General features: G+C 41.2%; 1 protein-coding gene across 3 annotated transcripts in view; it reads left to right on the forward strand.

The window, feature by feature from the left end:
* Nucleotides 1–19,724, forward strand: part of LOC132796885 (death-associated protein kinase related) — a 65,466-nt gene extending 45,742 nt beyond the window's left edge. For all 3 annotated transcript variants that reach the window (XM_060808227.1, XM_060808229.1, XM_060808228.1), the window contains exons 3-6: nucleotides 15,287–15,499; nucleotides 15,985–16,160; nucleotides 16,240–16,558; nucleotides 16,626–19,724. In XM_060808227.1, the coding sequence (XP_060664210.1) occupies nucleotides 15,287–15,499; nucleotides 15,985–16,160; nucleotides 16,240–16,558; nucleotides 16,626–18,012 (2,095 nt within the window). In that variant the 3' untranslated portion in view covers nucleotides 18,013–19,724. The remainder of the gene's footprint in view (nucleotides 1–15,286; nucleotides 15,500–15,984; nucleotides 16,161–16,239; nucleotides 16,559–16,625) is intronic.

The following is a 19,724-nucleotide window of genomic DNA, read 5'->3' on the forward strand; positions in this document are numbered from 1 at the left end:
TGAAACCCGGCAAGGTTATCGATTGTTGTGCTGCGTTGTGACTTGAGATCTTTTTAATGAGCTGTGCGATCGATAATTGCGTATCGATTGCACAGAGAGAGGGAGAGAGAGAATTTATCAGCGACTGACATGCTTTTTCTTTTTATACGCTAATTAGTTGAGAGTTCATCTATGCGCTCTGCTTTTAAAGTGCAAGCGATAAGTTATCGATATTCAACGGTCGCATAAAATGCAATGTTTTTGCGACACAATAACGATAAATACATTAATGATTAGCGCTGAAGTTCTTAAATGAGCAAATCATCCAGCAATTGTTAAATTTATATGATAAATCGGTGTACTATCGATAGTACGTGAGTACGATATTATGACAGGATAACGATAAATACATTTATGCTTACATTTGCAATCTCTAAATGAGTAAGTAAATCATCCATGTATTATAAATTTAGTTTCAAGCAATTGTTAAATTTGTATGATAAATCGGTTTACTATCGATAGTACGTAAGTGCGATAGTACGACAGGAGAACGATAAAAATATTAAAACAGTAAAAATCATCCATATATAATAAATATAGTTTTCAGCAATCGTTTAATTTGTATGATAAATCGGTTTACTATCGATAGTACGTAAATATGTGTGCGTTCATTTATTACAAAGTGCAGCTATCGATAATTAAGCATTTGCTTTGCACACACTCACACACACACAAATGATTTACTGTGCGAATGCGATTGTCTAGTGTATTGTGTGTTGCATGCAACGCACGCGCTGCGTGCAAATGGTGGCAAGTAGAAAGGCTCAACGCTGTCTTAACTCTTTCTTTCACTTGGCCAAGACATTCAGTCAGTCAGTTAGTCAGTCAGGCAGTTAGTCAGTTAGTCGCTTAGTGAGTCGAGCCGGAGATGGAGTTGGAGTTGGAGTTAGAGTTGGAGTTAGAGTTGGAGCTGCAGATGGAGATCAGACCAGGCTAGACAGGCTTCCACACAACAACACAACCACTTGGACTTTGAGGTTGCGTGTCTGGTAATTTAACAATTTTTTCTCATTTTATTATTATTATTATTATTGCTATTGCAATTGCTTTTTGTTTGTGTTTGTGTTTTTGTCTGTTTCTGTTTCTGTCTTTTTGCATTTATTTTCTAATATGCACACAATTTATTTGTGTGTGTGTTGCTTTTGCGCTGCAGCTTTTCATTAATTTCTATTAACTGAGTTTGAGTTTTATTATGACGGCCAGTAGTGCCAAGTGCAGCAGACGAAGACAGAGACAGGCAATTGATTATCATGACGACGACGATCGAAGACTGTTTCACCTACCTGGCAAATGAGACTCGCGCGCATGTTGATGCATGTTCGCCGATAAACGATTAATTGCACTTTTGGCTCATTGTCGGCACCAATTGATGATCTGTCTCTCTCTATCTCTTATTGTCTGTTTAGTTTCACTATGCAGTGCAATGGTCTCTCTTCCTGGAAGGCGCATTCCTTCTTTTGAAATGCAGCGTCAACAATTCAATCGACGACTGACGTCGGCGGCGGCATTTTGCTTTTGCTTTCCACGATCTTTCGCCTCAGCTCAACTCAACTCAGCTCAGCTCGGAAAGCCACCCAGAGTTGGCCCCCAACTTTTGCCAGCCTGATCTGTTGGCTAGCCACAACTGTCTGTCTGTCCGTCTGTCTGTCCGTCTTTTGAGTTCTGGCTAAAGAGACGCGCTAATGGCTCAACTAACCGGCAGTCATCGTCATCGTCGTCGTGAGAACCTTTTTGCTGGGGCCAATGGCCAAGCAATTAACAACAACGACAACAAAGTAAAAGCTGTCAGGGGAAACTTCTCTTTATCTCTCTCTGTCTGTCTGTCTGTCTGTCTCTCTCGCTCTATAAATCGCGCACTGTATTTCATTATGCGCTAAAACTTTGGCTCTCTTCAGGCTGCATTCTCTGTCGCGACTGTTGAGACTGAGACACTGAGATTTTTAAAGCGACTTTACTTTAACAACGAAAAATTGTTTCCATGAATTTCCCACATTTTCCGCGACGTCGCTGCAGCACCAGCAACAACAACAACAACAGCAAACTCGTTTCCATCAAAACGTTGGCGGCCAGCAGGCAGAAAACACAAAACCAAAAACAACAAAAAAAGACTTTCAATGGCCGCCATCCCTGCTTCTTCTCCCTCCCTGGACGTGATGTGCAATGCATTCGCTCGCATTCATGTGTGAAAAGCATTTCATTTCCACTTTTCCATTTTATTTTTCAACTGCTGAAGCTGCTGTTGTTGTTGTTGTTGTTGTCGTTGTTGTGTTTGCTGCTTCCCAGGCTTCAACACAAAATTAGCATAATTGCAACAATGGAGAGCAGAGTTGCCACCACCATCGCCATGCAAAAGCTCCCTCACGCTATCCGCCCACAACCACGCCACGCCCCCCCTTGCAAGCTTGTCACGCTGCACTCTTGACCTCTGTCCCCAAGAAACCCTAAGTACAAAATAAAACTAGCACAGAAACAAGTGAAGAACTCAGTTATACTCTAAATTAAAACAATCAAAAAAAAAGATTATTTAGGTACTGCAAAGAATTAAAGGAAAGGGGAACATTTGTATTGAAAAGTATAGAATAGATAAAATGAAATAATTCAAAAGATGCACAAAATTTAGCATATAAATATAAAATACTGCTATTCGATAAAATTACTGAATTGGTATAAAATAAACTCCATTAATTACAAAATTTAAAAATTGTAATGAATTCAGAGGAGTTAAAAAAGAAATACTTAAACATTCAGTTAAATTTAATAATAATGAACTATTAAAAGAGTTTGATAATAATAAGATAGTAAAGTATAAAAAACTCTTTATCGATAAAAATACTGAATAGGTACAAGATAAATTCCATTAATTATATATTTTGGTAAACTGAGAGTAGCTAATAGAGAAATACTTAAACAGACAGTTAAATATAATAATATAGAAAGATTTTGATAACAACAAGATAGTAGACATAAAAGATGAACCAACAACCTAGATGGAAAAATAAAATATTTATTAATATAATGTAGTTGCACTAATAAATAAATAGAGATAATGTTAAGAGAAAAATAGTATTTAACTAAGGATAGATTTTGTTGAAATATAGATAAACGTAAAATGAGAGCAAAAGATTTTAATAAAGCTATAATCAACTAGAAAATTGTTGCTCTTGGCCTGAGTTGGAGTTAATCCAACTTGATGCTTAGCAGACATCGCTTTTAAGTTGAACAGTTTTCAATGCCCTTCTTATTGCACACAAATATTTTGGTACAACAACATTCACAACAAGAGTCGAGGCAGCTCCTCCAAATCCAATTCCAAAACTTGGAGTTGAATTTGTTGTTGTTGTTGTTGTTGTTGCTGCTGCTGTTTTTGGGGGAGTACTGAAGCGAACCGGTTGGGCCATGGCACATTTTTGTGCGACTCGTGTTTAATGCATTTTGATGACTGTTTTTTTTTTTTTTTTTTTTATAGCGTGTGTTAAGTCTCCTCTTTGATTGTATAGTATATTGAGGTTGCTTCATTTTGAAACTGATTCATTTGGCCAAATAAATAGGGTGGGGGAAGAGGGGAAGAAGTGAAGAAGAGAAGCGCAACGGCGCGATCTTGAAGTGAACTTTAAATGTGAATCGCAGTTAGTTGAGTGCTCACTTGACAGCAATTTGCAGTTGCATTTTCGAGGCAGCCCCTTTCCCTTTGTTGCAACTACAAATTGTTGCTGTTGCTGTTGCTATCGTTGTTGCTGTTGTTGTTGTTAATAATACTTTGACTTTGGCCTTTTGTGGTTAACATAATCCAAACAAAACGCTTGGCACCCACAAAAAACGCAGTTGATTGACAGAATTGGGACGCCGCACACACATACACACACACACGTACACGTACATTCGTGTAGAAACACGCACATGGGCAGCATTTGAAATCTGCATGCGTGAAACTTAACGAAGCGTTAAAGTTCAAAGAGTTGAATTACACGACGAAACACTGAAACAACGACAACACACTGGAAGACAACGGACAACAGCGACGTGGGGTTGGGAGGGGAGAATTGTAACGCGGGCTCTTGGCGCCTTGGTTTTGACTTTGGGCTCAATTCGGCAGCGGCAGCGACAACGGCAGCATCTCAGCAACGGCATCAGCAACCCACACGCAACATGCAAAAATCACAGCAGCGGCAACAGCAACAACAACAGTGAAGACGGCCTTGGACGACCCTTTCAAGTTGCTGGCAAGCCAAACCGAGTGTCGATTACATCATAGGTCAAGCAAAGATACCAAAGCGACAGCGACGTCGACGTCCGCATCGGCGTCGGCTTCTTGGAAGGCAGCAGCAGCAGGCCACAAAAAGTTTTGCCACTGAAACAGCAAATTTAACAGTTAGCATAATGATGACTCATGCAATGGGAACGCTTCTTGCTTGCTCTCTGCAGCATCACTTTCTTACACAGTCTTCTCCCCTTCTCACACACTCACACAACATTTGGGTGCTGTGTGAATGCGACGTCGACGTTGAAGTCGCAGTCGAAGTCGGCAGCGAACTGCGTCACCTGCGTTTGATGACTCAGCGCACAGCAATGATCTGTTGTTGTTGTTGCTCTGACTTGCCATGGAATTTCATGTGACACCCCTTCCTTCTTTCCTTCTGCCTCTTTCCCGTTGCCTCTTTGCATTTGATCTTTCGCTTGAACTAGCTCACAGAGTTGCATAGCTCGGACTTTGACTCAGTTCAAATGTTGGTTCAGTTTGTCACTTTGTTGGAACCAACGCAATTGATGTGACAACAAACATTGTTTTATTTTTGTTTTCTATGTTTGGCTAACTTTCCGATATTTCTAAGTTCATTTACTGAATTTTGGCAACACAGCATACAACATTTTGTCGACTGCAATTTAACAGTTTAAAATGTGAGAATATTTTATATTAGCTCGACGAAAGCTCTGCAGTTACTACAATACAACAACTACAACTACTTTACAATAAAGTTTAATAAATTATTGTTTTAACTCTCTGTTTTAAAAGATTTGACTGAAGTTTGGCAACAACGCAAACACACTATGTTCAACAATATTTTACTGCAACTTAACATTTGAGAATATTTGGTATTAATGTTAAGAGCTGCTTTACGATCGAGTTCAAGACATTTTTGTGTTTGTGGCTTCAAATAAATTTAGACAACTTTCAAGGGAATTTATTGAACTTTGGCAACAGCGTATGCGCAATTTATGCCAGAACCATTTACTTTAATTTAATAACATGTCATTTGAGAAGATGTTATATTCAATTTAATCGCATAAATCCAACAAAGCTGTCAAGAAGTCTTCAGTTACTTTACGATAATGATCGTTGTTTGATTGCTTGTAGATACATTTTGACTGGTTTTTGAAAAACGTATTTATTTATTTATTGAGATGATTGTCTGGCTACATTTTGCGAGTTTTATTGCATTAGATCTGCATGTATTTATGGCGGCAATTTAATGTTTTCAAGTGTGGGAATATGTGTAGCATTTATTGAGTCAAAAAAGGATTTTTGCGCATTTCAAAATGATTTTTGTTGAGCAATTTGTATGCAATGTGCGACTCACAATTGTTGTTTAATGTTAATTGTTAACTGTGAAGCAAATAAATCTTTTTAACTGCCGCTTTAAAGTGTAAAAAAGGTGTCTGCAAGTCGTTCAAAAGCTGCAGTTATGATTCCATGGGAACAGGAAGAAATCAAGTCATGTTCTAAGCTGATTGCGTATTTTACTTGAGCTGTTGCTGTTGCTGATGATGTTGCTGCTCCCTCGTAAGTTCTTGAGGCATTAGCTCTCATTAGTTTGCTCTAGACGCTGATAACGAAGCGTTTTCAATCAAGGCAGAGATTTTGGTTTGCGGCTCCTCGCTAATCTGCTTATAGCTGCTGCAACAGTAGCAATAGTTGCGAACCAAAAAAAAGTGTAAGCAAACTACCGTTAGCAACGTTGAATTGCCGATTCCCGATGGTCGATGGTCGATTGTCGATTGGCGGCTTATGTAACGCGTAATCGGCTTATAAATGATGCGCTCGCTTGACCTTCACTTGCAGACAGTTGATGCCGAGTCGATGATACACATACGCCACATAAGCCAGCCAGCCAGCCAGCTGCAACAACTTGGTCTTTCTCTTGTGGATTTCCTAAGAAACTCAACAATGCTGACAACGTTCAAGACTGCGACGATCTGCATGCAAAGCAGCAGCAACATCGGCATTGGCAACTGCTTCTCCTGCCTCTCTAGGCATATCCGCATTATCAACATGCAACAACAACAACGACACACAACACACATATATTTTAATAACAATAAGCACAAGTTAAAATTATGTTTTTGCCAAGGCGCAGCTTGAATGCGCTTACCAAACAGCTCAAGCAAAACACAGATAAACAGTATTTTCTGCGTTTTCTTTTTCTCCAAATACTAAGTAATATATATACAAAATACTAAATATAGCTCTTACTCAAGTTGAAGTTTCATATAATTATAGTTTTTGCTACGTTTCCGTTTTCTGAAAATACTACATGAATACTAGATGAAAAATACTAAATACAACTTATGCCGTTTTCTTGAAATACTAAAGAAATACTATATACAAAATACTAAATTAAGTTTTTACCTAAGTCGGAGTTTCACTTAGTAAAGTTGTTTCTGTTTTAGTATTTGCAGAAAAAGGAAACAGAAAAAACTTTTACTAAGTAAAACTTTGACTCAGGTAAAACCTTTATTTAGTATTTTACTTAAGTCAAAGAAATACTATATATAACAAACTAAATACAGCTTAGTTTTTCTGCATTTCCTTTTCTGAAAATACTATATACAGATTTTACCTTAGTCGAGCCCTCAATTAAGAATGCTTTTTCTGCGTTTCCTTTTTGATGAAAATACTAAATACAGCTTTTACCCAAGTCAAAGTTTTCTTAAAATAAAATACTAGATACAAAATTCTCAATCCAGTTTATTCCCAAGTAGAAGCTTTAGTTTTCTTCTGTGTTTCCTTATTCCAAAAATACTGAATAAATACTAAATACAGCTTTTACCTGAGTCAAAGTTTCATTCAAAGCATATCAAGTTTCAGGCTGTATAATACTCTACGAAAAAGAAAGGGTAACTAAACAACAATAATCATAAAGCATACACAAGTTAATGAAACTTTGTTGCTGCTGCTGCTGTTGGCTGTTGACTGTTGACTGCTTGGTTACTTGAGACCTTGATTATGTGCTGATGACACGTACAACATGTTGTTGTTGTTGTTGTTGTTGTGGCGTCTTTTGTCGCCCTGCGTTTTATGAGCTACAGCGCAGCAATGGAAATCTCCACAATGTCTCATTGTGTGTATCGAAGTTTGAAGTTTGTTAGCAGCGTGATCTGTTCACTTCCAAGTTGTCGCATGTGGCATGTGGCATGCGGCAGCATGGCTATCAATTGATCAGTGCACTGGCAAGAGAGTGAGAGCGAGAGAGAGGGAAAGGGAAAGAGGAGTTTAATGTAAGGTCGACAGCTAAGAACTTTGGCAAGGGGAATAACAAAAGCAAATCTCAGACAACGGCAACAGCAGCAGCAGCAGCTGCCAATGACCAATAAATTCGTTTTGCGACTCTGTGGCAACGTTATGGACATGTGGCATGTGGCACTCAGCGGCGGCGGCGGCAAAAAAAAAGACAGTCGCCATAAAGTTTGCGGAATGTGTCTTATCAATAGACAGGCAATCTCAACAGCAACAACAACAACAACGTGAACTGTGTGGCAGCTCAAGGATAACAGCAGCTGAAGTGGAAGTTGTGGCAGCTGCCACTGCTGCTGTTGTTGTTGCCACCGTAACTCGCAACTCTTGCTGCGCCTGCTGCCAATTGCCAGCTAATTTATCATAATTAAAGTTGTGCTACAAATGTGCACCTAAAGCAATCTCTTGTTCGCTCAAATGGAAGCCAACTCAGCTGAGAAGAGGAGAGAAACTCATAACGGAAGAACGGAAGGAAGGAAGGAAGGAAGAGTGCAAGAATAACCAAGAGTAAGTGCGGAAGCGGGGGAAGAGTCAGAGCAGCAGCAGCATGGGGCAAACTAACGAGCCTGACACAATTTCAAGTGAGTGTCGGTGTCGGCTTTGAATGGGCTTTTAAGCTCCATCCATATACCTATGTGTGTGTGTGTGTGTGACTGGGACGCGCTTAAGGATGTAACAGGATAACCCGCTGTGAGCAATGTGCAATGCATACAGTGCAACACAAAAGTAGGCGCATAAAATCAAAGTGCAACTTGAAAATTTACAAATTTACTTAAATGGCAAAGCAAACATTTCACAAGCTTTTTTAAAGAAATAGTTTTATTTCAATTGAGTTGATTGCAAAAAATAAATATAAATTTAAATTGACAAACTTCATAATCTTTAGCAAAAATATATATTTTATATGAACAACTTTAAACATTGCCACTTGAAAATTGCAAAAAAAAAATATAGCAATTTTTAGAAATTATTAAATTAGAAAGCAAAAACTTCAACAGGCAATTTAGAGCAATCATTTCTTTATATATATACATTTAAATGACTGCAAAACACTTATATATAAATGCAAATTGATATTTGAAGAAATTGAGATTCTTATTCTTTATTAAAAATAAATCTCAACATATTCTATTTCATATGGAAAACTTTAAAGCAAAACAAATGAAACTGAATATCATTTGACTTATTAATAAAAGTGTTTTCATGAATTGCAAATATGCCATTTGTTTACGCTTTTCGGCAGCCTAGATATTTATATGTATATTATTTTTAGAGCTGTTTGCATACTGCCGCTAGGCACTGTGCTCGCTTCGCAGCGCGTGCTTCCTGTCTATGCATAATGGAAAGGATGTCAAGTGTTTAAAGCCAAGGCAATCCCTCTCGCTCTCTCTGTCCTCTCTCTCTCTCTCTCTCTCTCTCTCTCGCTCTCCCTCTCTCTCTCTCTCTCTTTGTGGCGAAAAACTGTCGCTGCACATGTCCCAGTGAGGATTGTGGATGTGGATTTGAATGGCGAATTCTGGATGCTGTTGTTGACTTGACGCTGAGGCGTCGACAACCCCTTGGAGTGCCTTGACATGAGCTTAATTAAAATCACAGTTGATGATGCAAGGCGGCTTTTGTGGTGGGTGGAGGGAGAAGGGAGCAAGGAGGAAGGGGAAGGGGAAGGAACGAGAAGAGCTGTGCTCTTGTTGCCTTAAATGGGATTTGCATTTTGCATTTTACGAATTGTGATTTGCATTCGCAGGCAAGCAACGAAATGAAAATGAAATGAAAGCAAACAAAACATGTGAAATCCTTGGCTCAAGCGGCGTATGCGTAATTATTTAGCGCATTTTCACAAAAAAAAAAAACCAAAACGAAAACGCAATACACAAAATTATTAAATTAATTGTATACATTAAGCGAATGTTGTTGCTACTTTGTTTTTTTTTTGTGTGTGTTGTGACCAAATTTGTTCACAATTAAAAACAAAGCGCGCGTAACGCCCACGCGTTTTTTACCCGTTTTTTTTTTTTTTTGTGAGTGTGTGTGTTGTTTTTGAGCTGCCCAAAAATGGCAGCGAGCGTCAAAAGTTTTTGCGTGTTTGCTAAGACGCATTAACAATTGGCACATTTAACGGAAGTTATTGATGTCAATTTGCAAAATGGAATAAGACGGGGGGAAAGCCGACGAAATGACAAACGTACGAAATGATGAAATGACACTAAATCCAAATCGGAAATTAGAATGCTTTGAAGAGGAAAAACAGAGCAACCGCAACAGAAAGAGAGAGAGACAGAGAAAGAGAGAGAAATAGATGTAAAGTGGCAAAAGGTTTAGCAAAAATAATAAAGATGCACAGAAAGAAAAAACGTGCTAAAATCAACAATAAAATATTAAATCAATTGTTTATTGTTTGTTCTTAAATCAAGATCGAAAATCTACAAAAAAATCTAGATTGCATAATCTTGAAATTTAAGATTATAATTTTGTCTGAAGAATGGAAAATCTTAAAATTGAACTAAGAAGGCAAATTCTTAAATCAATATGTGAAACGCTTAGATTAATTCTAGATTGGATATATGTTACTTGATATTGATTGATTAAGGCTCAAATGTAAAGATTAAACAATATTAATTTTTATATAAAAACAGAGAAGAGTTTGAACACAGTTTGAATTAAGATTTTAATCTTAAAATTAAATCTAAAAATCTTTTTTTAAGATCGAAAAAATCTTAAATCAAGATTTTTTCAGTCTAAATTATTTTCTCTCTGTGCAGAACAACTCGTAATTACGACAATTACAAATAATACCTCAAAATTGAAAATCTGCTGCGCATTGTCTTTGTCGTGTTTGTCGAGCGATTACTGTAGACAGTTTTGTGTAAATTTGAATTTCGAATGCATTTGAATGATTTGTTTTGTTTGTTTTGCGTTCGCTTCGCTTCGATTTGTTTTGTTTTGTTTTCTTCACGTTGGTTTGTTTGTCTTCTTTTTTTTTGTTGTTGTTTTTTTTTGTTGACATTCTGTGTGGGTCAAGCAAGTTCAACGCATCGCAAATTGTTGCAGCTACAATAGTTTGTTGCACTGCGTCATCATCTGCTGTTTTGGTGTGTTGCATTGTCGTCGTCGTAGTTGTTGCTGTTGTTGTTGTTGTTGGTCTGGCCAATTTAATTGTCACATTAGTGAGGCAGCCGCCAAATGGGCGACACTGCCTTTGGGGTATGTCTAGTTAGTCACCTTAAGGGCAACTATTTGCCTGCTGCCTGCCTGCCTGCCTGCCAGATGATTTCACTCCACGCATAACATGCGGCGGCGACATCGTCGCCACTCTACGGTTCAATGCACCCGGTTGCACTAAAAGCACTGACTGCAGCAACAAGAGGCAAGCACTTTAAGCACACTTTGTCGTCATTCTCGCATCCTTGCATCCAACCGTCATCATCAACATCGTCATCGTCATCGTCATCGTCGTCATATCGTCGTCTGTCAAAGGCAACAAGAAAGATTCTTTAGCTGCTGCCAGTTGTTGAAGTTGTTGCGGAGTGTGTTGCAACCATTTGGGAATGGGAGAGTGCACTTTTGTGGCAAAACTAACAAATGCATTTTTCACCTACACGGAAGCAACATACATACATAAGTCTCCTCCTCCTCCCTCTCTCTTGCCACCCCCAGAGTCTGATGTGTGTCGCTGCCGCTTTTGGGCAACTAGAGCTGCAAGTTGCTAACCTTTTGGTTGCAACACCCGCCTAGCAATTTGCACCTTGTTAACACAAAACGGTTTTACTCATTTGCAATTCAAATTTGCGTAGTGTGACATTGTTGTTGCTATTCTATTGCTATTCTGTTCCGGTTGGGTGGGCGCCATCGACGATTGTTAGCATTCGAATTGTTTGCATTTTTTTGTATTACTTTTTTTTAATTCGAGGAGATCTCAGTGTTTACACTCGACCCAAAGCCAAATAAGTCCAGCAACTGCAATTCGTAATTTCATTTCAAAACTGACCCGCAGCAACAGTCAATTTTGTTGATGCCTACAAATGGCAACACACTTCAGCTCCAGCCATGAAGCTTACTCGACACTCAGCTACTGCGTGGCAAAAGAACAAGTTCAAAGTGCCGGATGCTGTTGCCAACATTATCGCTCATTTATAATGCTTACTAGTAAACTAGTAGTTGTAGTACATAGTATATGTATTAAAAGTCTTGCAAACCACGCCACAGACTTCAAAGCAGTTGTGTCGACAACGCGATGCGAGAGAAGTTGTGCTGTTTATTCAATTGAGCAAGTAAACAAAAGCAAAGCATCTACAGCTAAATAGAAGACGAAGACAGCGAAATACTTGAAGCATTTCGAATTGTGTAGGACCAACTGCTGACTATCGATAGCTATGCCAAAAAATACTATCGATGAAAGCAAATCAGCAACAAACATTAACTTTAGTTTATGTTAAGAAGGACTATCAATACGTGTACTAAAAAAATATTAGTTTGATTAACTGCTGGTTATCGAAAGTGTTATCGATAGCTGTACAAAACATACTATCGATCAAACGATCTTTGAAAGATAAATAAAACTTAAAGTAAATTACAATGCAAAGTTAACTAACTTTTTTTTAAAGCAATTTACATGTTCTTTTATCTTTCGCACAAATCTATAACTACAATATTAAGCGATATGGTTTAATCGATAGTATCTCAAGAACGGGCAAAGTCAACTCTCTAATTTGCAATCCATTTACTTTGTTCGGTGCGTTGAAGTTCTTTGATCTGCGTTGCTAGCAACAACAACAACAACAACTCGCTGTTGATTTCATTTAGCGCTGTCAAATATGTATTTGCTCCTACCCCCTTTGCACATTGCAGCACCGCCGCTCTCCCCTCCTTCCTCTCCATCTCCAACGCCAGCCAAACAAACAAGGCAAATTGTGCAATCGTTTTACTGCGCCACGCTCCACGCTCCATGCTCCATTCTCGCCCCCAGCCAAAGAGAAAGAGAAACGAACAAAAAAAAAAAGAACGTCGAATGTAAATATTGATGCTGCTTGCGCAAATCTTTTTTAACCCCCTCCCCCGCTGCCCCCCTGCCTCCCTCTTGTTGCGCTCTGCTCCGATTTAGCCATAGAACGACATGTTGAAGCGCACGTGCGCACGCTTGACGCGTTTTATTCGCGTTTTTAAACGCCACCTTATTTGGTCGCATGCCGACCAACAAATTGTGCGTCACAAGGAGGGGAGAAGAGAAGAGAACAGAGCAGAACAGAGATCAAAGATCGACAGATCGAAACAATGCCTTGTATGTGCCGAAACTCTGAGACTCGAATCTCTGGGATGGATCCAAAGACGTGTTCTGGCTGTTTGTCAAAATCGCCAAAAGCTGACCATTTTGGCGAATCACACACACGCACACACACACACACACACTCTCACGCAATACACTCGATAGTCAAATTCACACTCTCGAGATCGTTGAACGCTATTAAATGCCGTAATAAGTGCTGTTCTAAGCGAGCGACAACTGTGACGCGCCAGATTCAATATACGATTCAATTCGAATCGATTTAATGAGCCATTCAAAAAAGGGCAATGCGCGTGGGAGTGGCCAGAACTGGCCAAAAAAAAAACAACAATACAACATGGACTCAACCATGAACCCGAGTCGAAGTCGAACGAGCAATGACACCACGACTAGTGAAGCACCACGACACCACTGTGCACAGTGGAACCTCTGCCCTGCGACAAGGCCTTAGGCTAACCTTTAAAAGTTCACTCAACCAGCTGCTGGGCAGGCAAACACACACACACACACACACATACACACACACACGCCCACGCCTCCATCTCCAGTTAAGTTCAGCTACAAAGTCGCTGATGCCTCTGCCTCTGGGCAGTGAAGAGAGCATGGAAGTCGCTTCAACTTACGCAACAACAGCAACATTTTATGACCCATCAGCCAAAGCAACAACAACAACAACAAGACCTTGCCCAATTAGTTGCCGTTGCTATAGTTATTTAATTAAAGCGAGCGAGAGGAGCAGAGATGATTGGGGGTTAAAAACTGTAAATGCACCTGCAAGCGGAATGTTGACAGGGCTTGGCAACATGTTGCCAAGGTATATAGCGTATGCAAATGTTGCCAGCGTTAATTGAATAGCCCAACAGCAGCAGGCAGCAACCGTAGCAGCAACATCACATGCATCTTCATTGCGTGGCAAGCACGAAAATATTTCACTTAGACTTGCCACTCGATTGCACCTCGAGCGACACATTTGACAATTTGTGGACGTTGCAGCGACCGCTGCAAGCTGCAAGCTGCAAACTGTGTGCATGCTGCAAGCATCTCTGTTGCAAGGCGTTGTCCGCTGTTGGCCAAAACAGCGACAACGACAGCGGGTGAGCGGACGTTGCAACAATTAGAAACCAGTCCAGCGTGAAGGCGACGACAGCCTTACCGCTTATGTCGCTCATTATGGCATTGCCCCATCTTTAGTCTCTAGTCTGCACTCTTCCAGCCAGGCAGCCAGCCAGATCGGAACAGACATACTCTGCACTTTCCATATAAATGTTAACTGAACTGAATGAACCAAATATAACTCTTCATATTTGTATCACAGAAATACACATATATATTCAAATTATTTCATTGTCAATTAAAATACACAACATCGAGCTAGTTTTAAATATATATAATGAACTTGTGTTTTCAGACAAAGAGGGAGTTAAGATCAAGTGTGACCAAACAAAATGTAATGTGATCAAATCATAAAAATGTAATTTGAAATATGTTTATAATAATTAAAACTATCAGCATAATTTAATGTAATTTATTGAAATGTATTTTCAATAATAATCTTCATCAAAGAATTGCAATGTAAATAATTTTGTTGTCTCTAATGAAACTCTAAGAGTAAAAACAACAACCTCAAACAATTTTAGATGCAATTGAAAAATGTTGCTCAATTACAGAGTAACGCAAAGTCGTGGTGTCCATTCTTTTTGGATTGGGGCATTCTTGTTAGAAGCGAAGAGATGTCGTCTCGAGGCTTGCGTGATGCGTCGTCGTCGTCGTTGTCGTTGTTTTCTGCCTGTCTATCTGTCCCGTTTGTCCCATCTGCCCGCTGGCTCCTGCTGCCGTTTGCCGTTGCCGTTGACGATGCCGCTGGCCAACTACTTACTTACTTATTTGGTATGCCAGATTTGTCGCTGTTGTTGTTGATGTTGCTGTTGCTGTTGCTGTTGTTGTTGCTGGTGGTTGCCGGAAGCGCAATTGCTTCATTATGGCACGTACTTTGTCAAAGGCGTTTCGACGACGCGACGCTACGCTGACGTTGTTCCCCCATCTCTCTCTCTCCGCCTCCCTCTTATTCTCCTTGCTTACACTCTTACCAGCCTCAACGTGGCCAGAGTTTGGCTTTTGGTTCTGTGATGAGTCGCGTTGAGTCACTTTGGATGTCTCGTGAGCTGCGGTTTTCGTCCAACAATTGGGCAATCTTATGAATGAAAGCCAGCCTAAGTCGGTTGGTTCGGGCCAAAACCAAAGCATTTGGTGCGTGTGGGCCGCAAGCGTGTTGTGAGTTTGTAGTGTGTTGGCCAGTTAGTCAGTTAGCCACCAGTCCGGTTTTGCTCTTTTCAAACAAAATACATACATATGTAAATATATGAAAGAAGAAAAAAACACACACACACACACACACACCGAAAGAAAGAGAGAAATAAGCATACAACTAATCCGTTTTGTTATCCATTGTTCTATTGCAGGGGCAAATTTGCGGCTGTTCGTCGGGCGATACACAAGAATACCGGTTTGCATTTCGCGGCGAAATTCCTAAAGCGACGCCGACGCGCACAGAGCAGCGACAAGGAGATCAAGCACGAGATTGCCGTCCTAATGCTATGCGAGGGCGAGGACAACATTGTCAATCTGAATGCGGTGCATGAGACGCGCTCCGACACGGCGCTGCTGCTAGAGCTGTAAGTATCATACTCATTTCCCCCATCCCGATACCTCCATTGACTTAAAAACTGAACTGCGCACACTTTCGAGTGTCTGATTCCCTGATAAAATGACTCCAAACCAACTGATGACTCCCTGATTACCTGTCTAACTTCCTGACTCTCTGACCTCCTGAGTTCCTAAGCAACCATATGCCCAACTCTCTGACCTCCTGACAGACTGACTTACTGATTGTCTGACTAACTTCCTGATTGCCCGACTTACTGACTGACTAACTGCCTAACTCCCTGGTCTCTTACTCTTCTTCTTACTCTTTACCTGTCTGACTGACTCCCCGACCTCATGACTGCCCTAAAAGACCTAGAGGCTAACTCCCTGATTGTCTGACTTACTAACTCCCTGACCAGTTGACTCTCTGACCTCCATAACTTACTCTAACTAAGTTGACCTAACTTACCCATTGCCTGATCACCACACTAACTGGAACTCCTTTTCATTCTAGTGCCACTGGTGGCGAGTTGCAAACAATACTAGACAACGAGGAGTGTCTAACGGAGGCGCAGGCGCGTCATTGCATGCGGGAAGTGCTCAAGGCGCTCAAGTTCTTACACGATCGCTCCATTGCCCATTTGGATCTGAAGCCCCAGAACATTCTGCTGGCAGGCGAACGCATTGAAGGTGAGTATCAATCACATCAGCCCCCATCCTACCATGCATTAACTAACTAACTAACGTAACTGTTCGTTCTACTTGCTAGATGGCTTGAAGCTCTGCGATTTTGGCATCTCGCGCGTCGTCTGCGAGGGCATCAATGTGCGTGAAATGGCTGGCACTCCGGACTATGTGGCCCCGGAGGTGTTGCAGTATGAACCGTTGTCGCTGCTCACAGACATTTGGTCGGTGGGCGTGCTGACCTATGTGCTGCTGTCGGGTTTCTCGCCCTTCGGTGGCGACACCAAACAGGAGACCTTCCTCAATATCTCACAGTGTGCGCTCACCTTTCCCGACAATCTCTTTGGCGGCGTCTCCCAAGCGGCCATCGATTTTATACGTCGCGCATTGCGAATTAAGCCAAAGTAAGTACAAAAGTGCTATTCACCATGGGGAATGTATTCGAATTAATGTTTTTCTTTTGCTGTTTAGCGATCGCATGAATGCCGCCGGCTGCCTGGAGCATGTCTGGCTGAAGGATGAGTGCGCGCTGGATAGACAAATTTACTTGCAGCACGATGCAGACTATGTGCACGAAGAGGAGGAGGACGACGACGTCGATGAGGATGATGATGAGGAGGAGGAGGAAGATGATGATGTTATTGAGGAGGAGGAGGAGGCGTTGGAACAGCAGCAGCACCAGCAAGTGCAGGAGCCAAAACAGAGCACAACAACCACAACAGCAACGACAACAGTTAGCAAGCAAATAACGCCGAACAAAGCCACCACGCACAATGGTCACAGCCGAGCCCATTCGAGCTCCAAGATACCGATTGCCACCAGCCACAGCAATGGCCACAGCAACGGCCACAGCAACAGCAACGGTCACAGCAACAGCCACAAGCTTAGCCCCAGCACAGAGACCACTACAGCCATACACACACTGCCGCAAACGTTGAGCATGTCGCCAGCGACAACAACAACAACAACAGCAACAGCAATCTTAAGTGCAAAGCCCACACAGATTGTGACGCCAACGCGTCGTGCCTCGGATTCGGATAAGGAGAACACATATACGGCGACGTTTGTAAAGAAACCGGTGGCCAGCACAGCGACCATACAAATTGGCAGCAATGGCTTGGAGGAGTCCACAGTGATTGCCACGCTGGCGCTGTTTCCCGATGCACCCACCACGCCCAAAGTCATACGCAAGACGCCAGCAACGGAGGCAAGCTCGGCGACATCTGTGAAGGCGCTGGTCAAGAAGTTCCAGCTGGAGGAGCTCGAGGCGGCCAACAACTGTTGTTCGTCCGGCATTAGCAACAGCAGCGTCCAGCATTGCAACGGTGTTTGTCACACGTCTGCATCCCCGTCAAACAGTGCGCAACTGCAGCTGCAACAGCCACGCAAATGTTCGGTGCCCAGCGTGGTGGCGACGGCGACAACAACTGGCAGCAACATGCGGCGCAGCATCAGCGGCAACGGCAGCAACAGCAACTGCAGCAGCAGCAGCAACAACAGCGTCGGTGGCAACAAGACTCGACGTGCCTCCGAGCCGCTGACAGCTGTGCACAAGAAGCAGCAGCAACAGCAACAGCTGAATAACAGCTCAAGTCCGAGTCCCAGCAGCAACAGCAACAGCAATGGTACCATCAACAGCAGCGGCAGCAACAACAGCAGCAGCAGTGGCAGCAGCAACAACGGCAGCACAGCATTGCTGTTGAACACACGATCGGCAGCAGCGGCAGCGCATCATTTGCATCACCATCACATGCATCACCATCACCACCATCATCATCATCATGTGGTGATCGCTGCCAAGAATGCCGCTGCTGCTGCCACCAACAACTTGAGCTTGGATCAAGGCATCATCTGTTAGCTAAGGGCCAATCGTGTGCGCCGCAATGCCAAAAGTTTCTTTCACCGCTTCCTCTGCTGCATGTAACAGTGCCTCAACGTGTAGGCCTGGTGGTCCGAGCCCTAGCTGGGCTAGCTGGATCACATCAATCTAATCCCAAATCCACAACTAATGGATAATGGAGAATGGATGGGGAGGCGGCGGCCTTCGTCTGCCGCTTCCAGGCAAACTGGCTTACACGTGCGGAAGTTTTGTTTTAATTCAGTTTTCAGTTTCTTAGTTAATGTTATTAGCATCTAGTTGAACTAATTACCACACTGTACACCCCCCCCCCTCCCACTTCCCACTCCGCCCCAAACCTCTAAACGCCGCCTACATATAAGATGATCGCAAAATTTATATATATATAAATATGTATATTTAAGCATAATGTTCTTGTGCAGCATAATTATGAATGAGAAAGAGAAAGGGAGTGATCGCAGCAAAGAGAGAGAGATGGAGAATGGAGAATGGGAAAAAGAGAGAGGGGACCGAAGAACGTGAGCAAGCGAGAGGGGAGAACATAAAACATTGTTTTTTGATCGCAAAAAACTCATTTCAGACATATCAGTCCTTGTGTTGTGCGTGTGTATTTACATATGTGTGTGTGTGTGTGTGTGCGATATAGTTTATTTTAAATCGAACGATTCAGTGTTTCAACGAAAGGAAAAGAAAAATAATGTCAATTCAAGAGAGAGCATAGCATAAATTATATCATTATTCATATACCAAAAAAAACCAACAAACAACAAACAAACAATCGATGGAGGATGAAGAGCAAAAATGCAGAAGTAGAGTGGAAAAAGAAAAGCAGAGAATTGAATCGTGGAACGTAAGTAAGATTCCATGTCAAAATATATACATATACATATTAGCATATATACATAATGTTGAATGCCAATTGGTAATTGTTTGTTAACGTAAAATTAAATGAAAGATGGACAGAAGAAAGATGGAAGATGGAAAAGGAGCTTCGCTTCTATGGCGGCGAAAGCAGTTACTTATTAACCAAATGAATTAATCATACATAGTGCATCTAGAGCATATACATACATACAAATACGTATGCATAAACATACATATATATATACATACTCATGTGTAGTTGAAGTTGTTCGCATTGATTGTTCAAGAGTTACTTAGACGAGTAGAGCGATGAAGAAGAGACGAAGAGAGGAGAAGAAGATGTTGTTAGGCGATTGCTAAATTCAATTGTTAAATCTATCTGTATGTGTGTGTGTGTGTGTCTGTCTGTGTCTAACGTTCATTACATACATATTATATCTATATACACACTACATAACAGCATACATTATCGTACAACCACGTTTTGAGTTTGCGCCCCTTCCCCCTCCACTTCCGCTTTAGTTTCGATTCTCTCTTATTCCCCGCTCCCTTCACTTAGATTAATACTTACCTTGTTTTTAGATACAACAAACTCCCATCCCCCCAAACCACCCCCCTAATTGGTTACTTTGTACATATATATTCTTCAGTTTTTTTTTTTTTCTTTGTCTTATTCAATTAAATGAATTATTTCAACTCCCTTTTTTTTGCAAAAAAACACAAAAAATAAACAGCATACAAGTTGTATTTATTAGGACAAAGCGCGAGAGAAGGTCAGTTAATTGTTAAAGAGAAATAATTAATTTATAATGATAAATATTATGTTTAAAACCAAAAAAAAAACAGAA

Source organism: Drosophila nasuta, chromosome X (genome assembly GCF_023558535.2).
Source record: "Drosophila nasuta strain 15112-1781.00 chromosome X, ASM2355853v1, whole genome shotgun sequence".
Taxonomy (NCBI): Eukaryota; Metazoa; Arthropoda; class Insecta; order Diptera; family Drosophilidae; genus Drosophila; species Drosophila nasuta.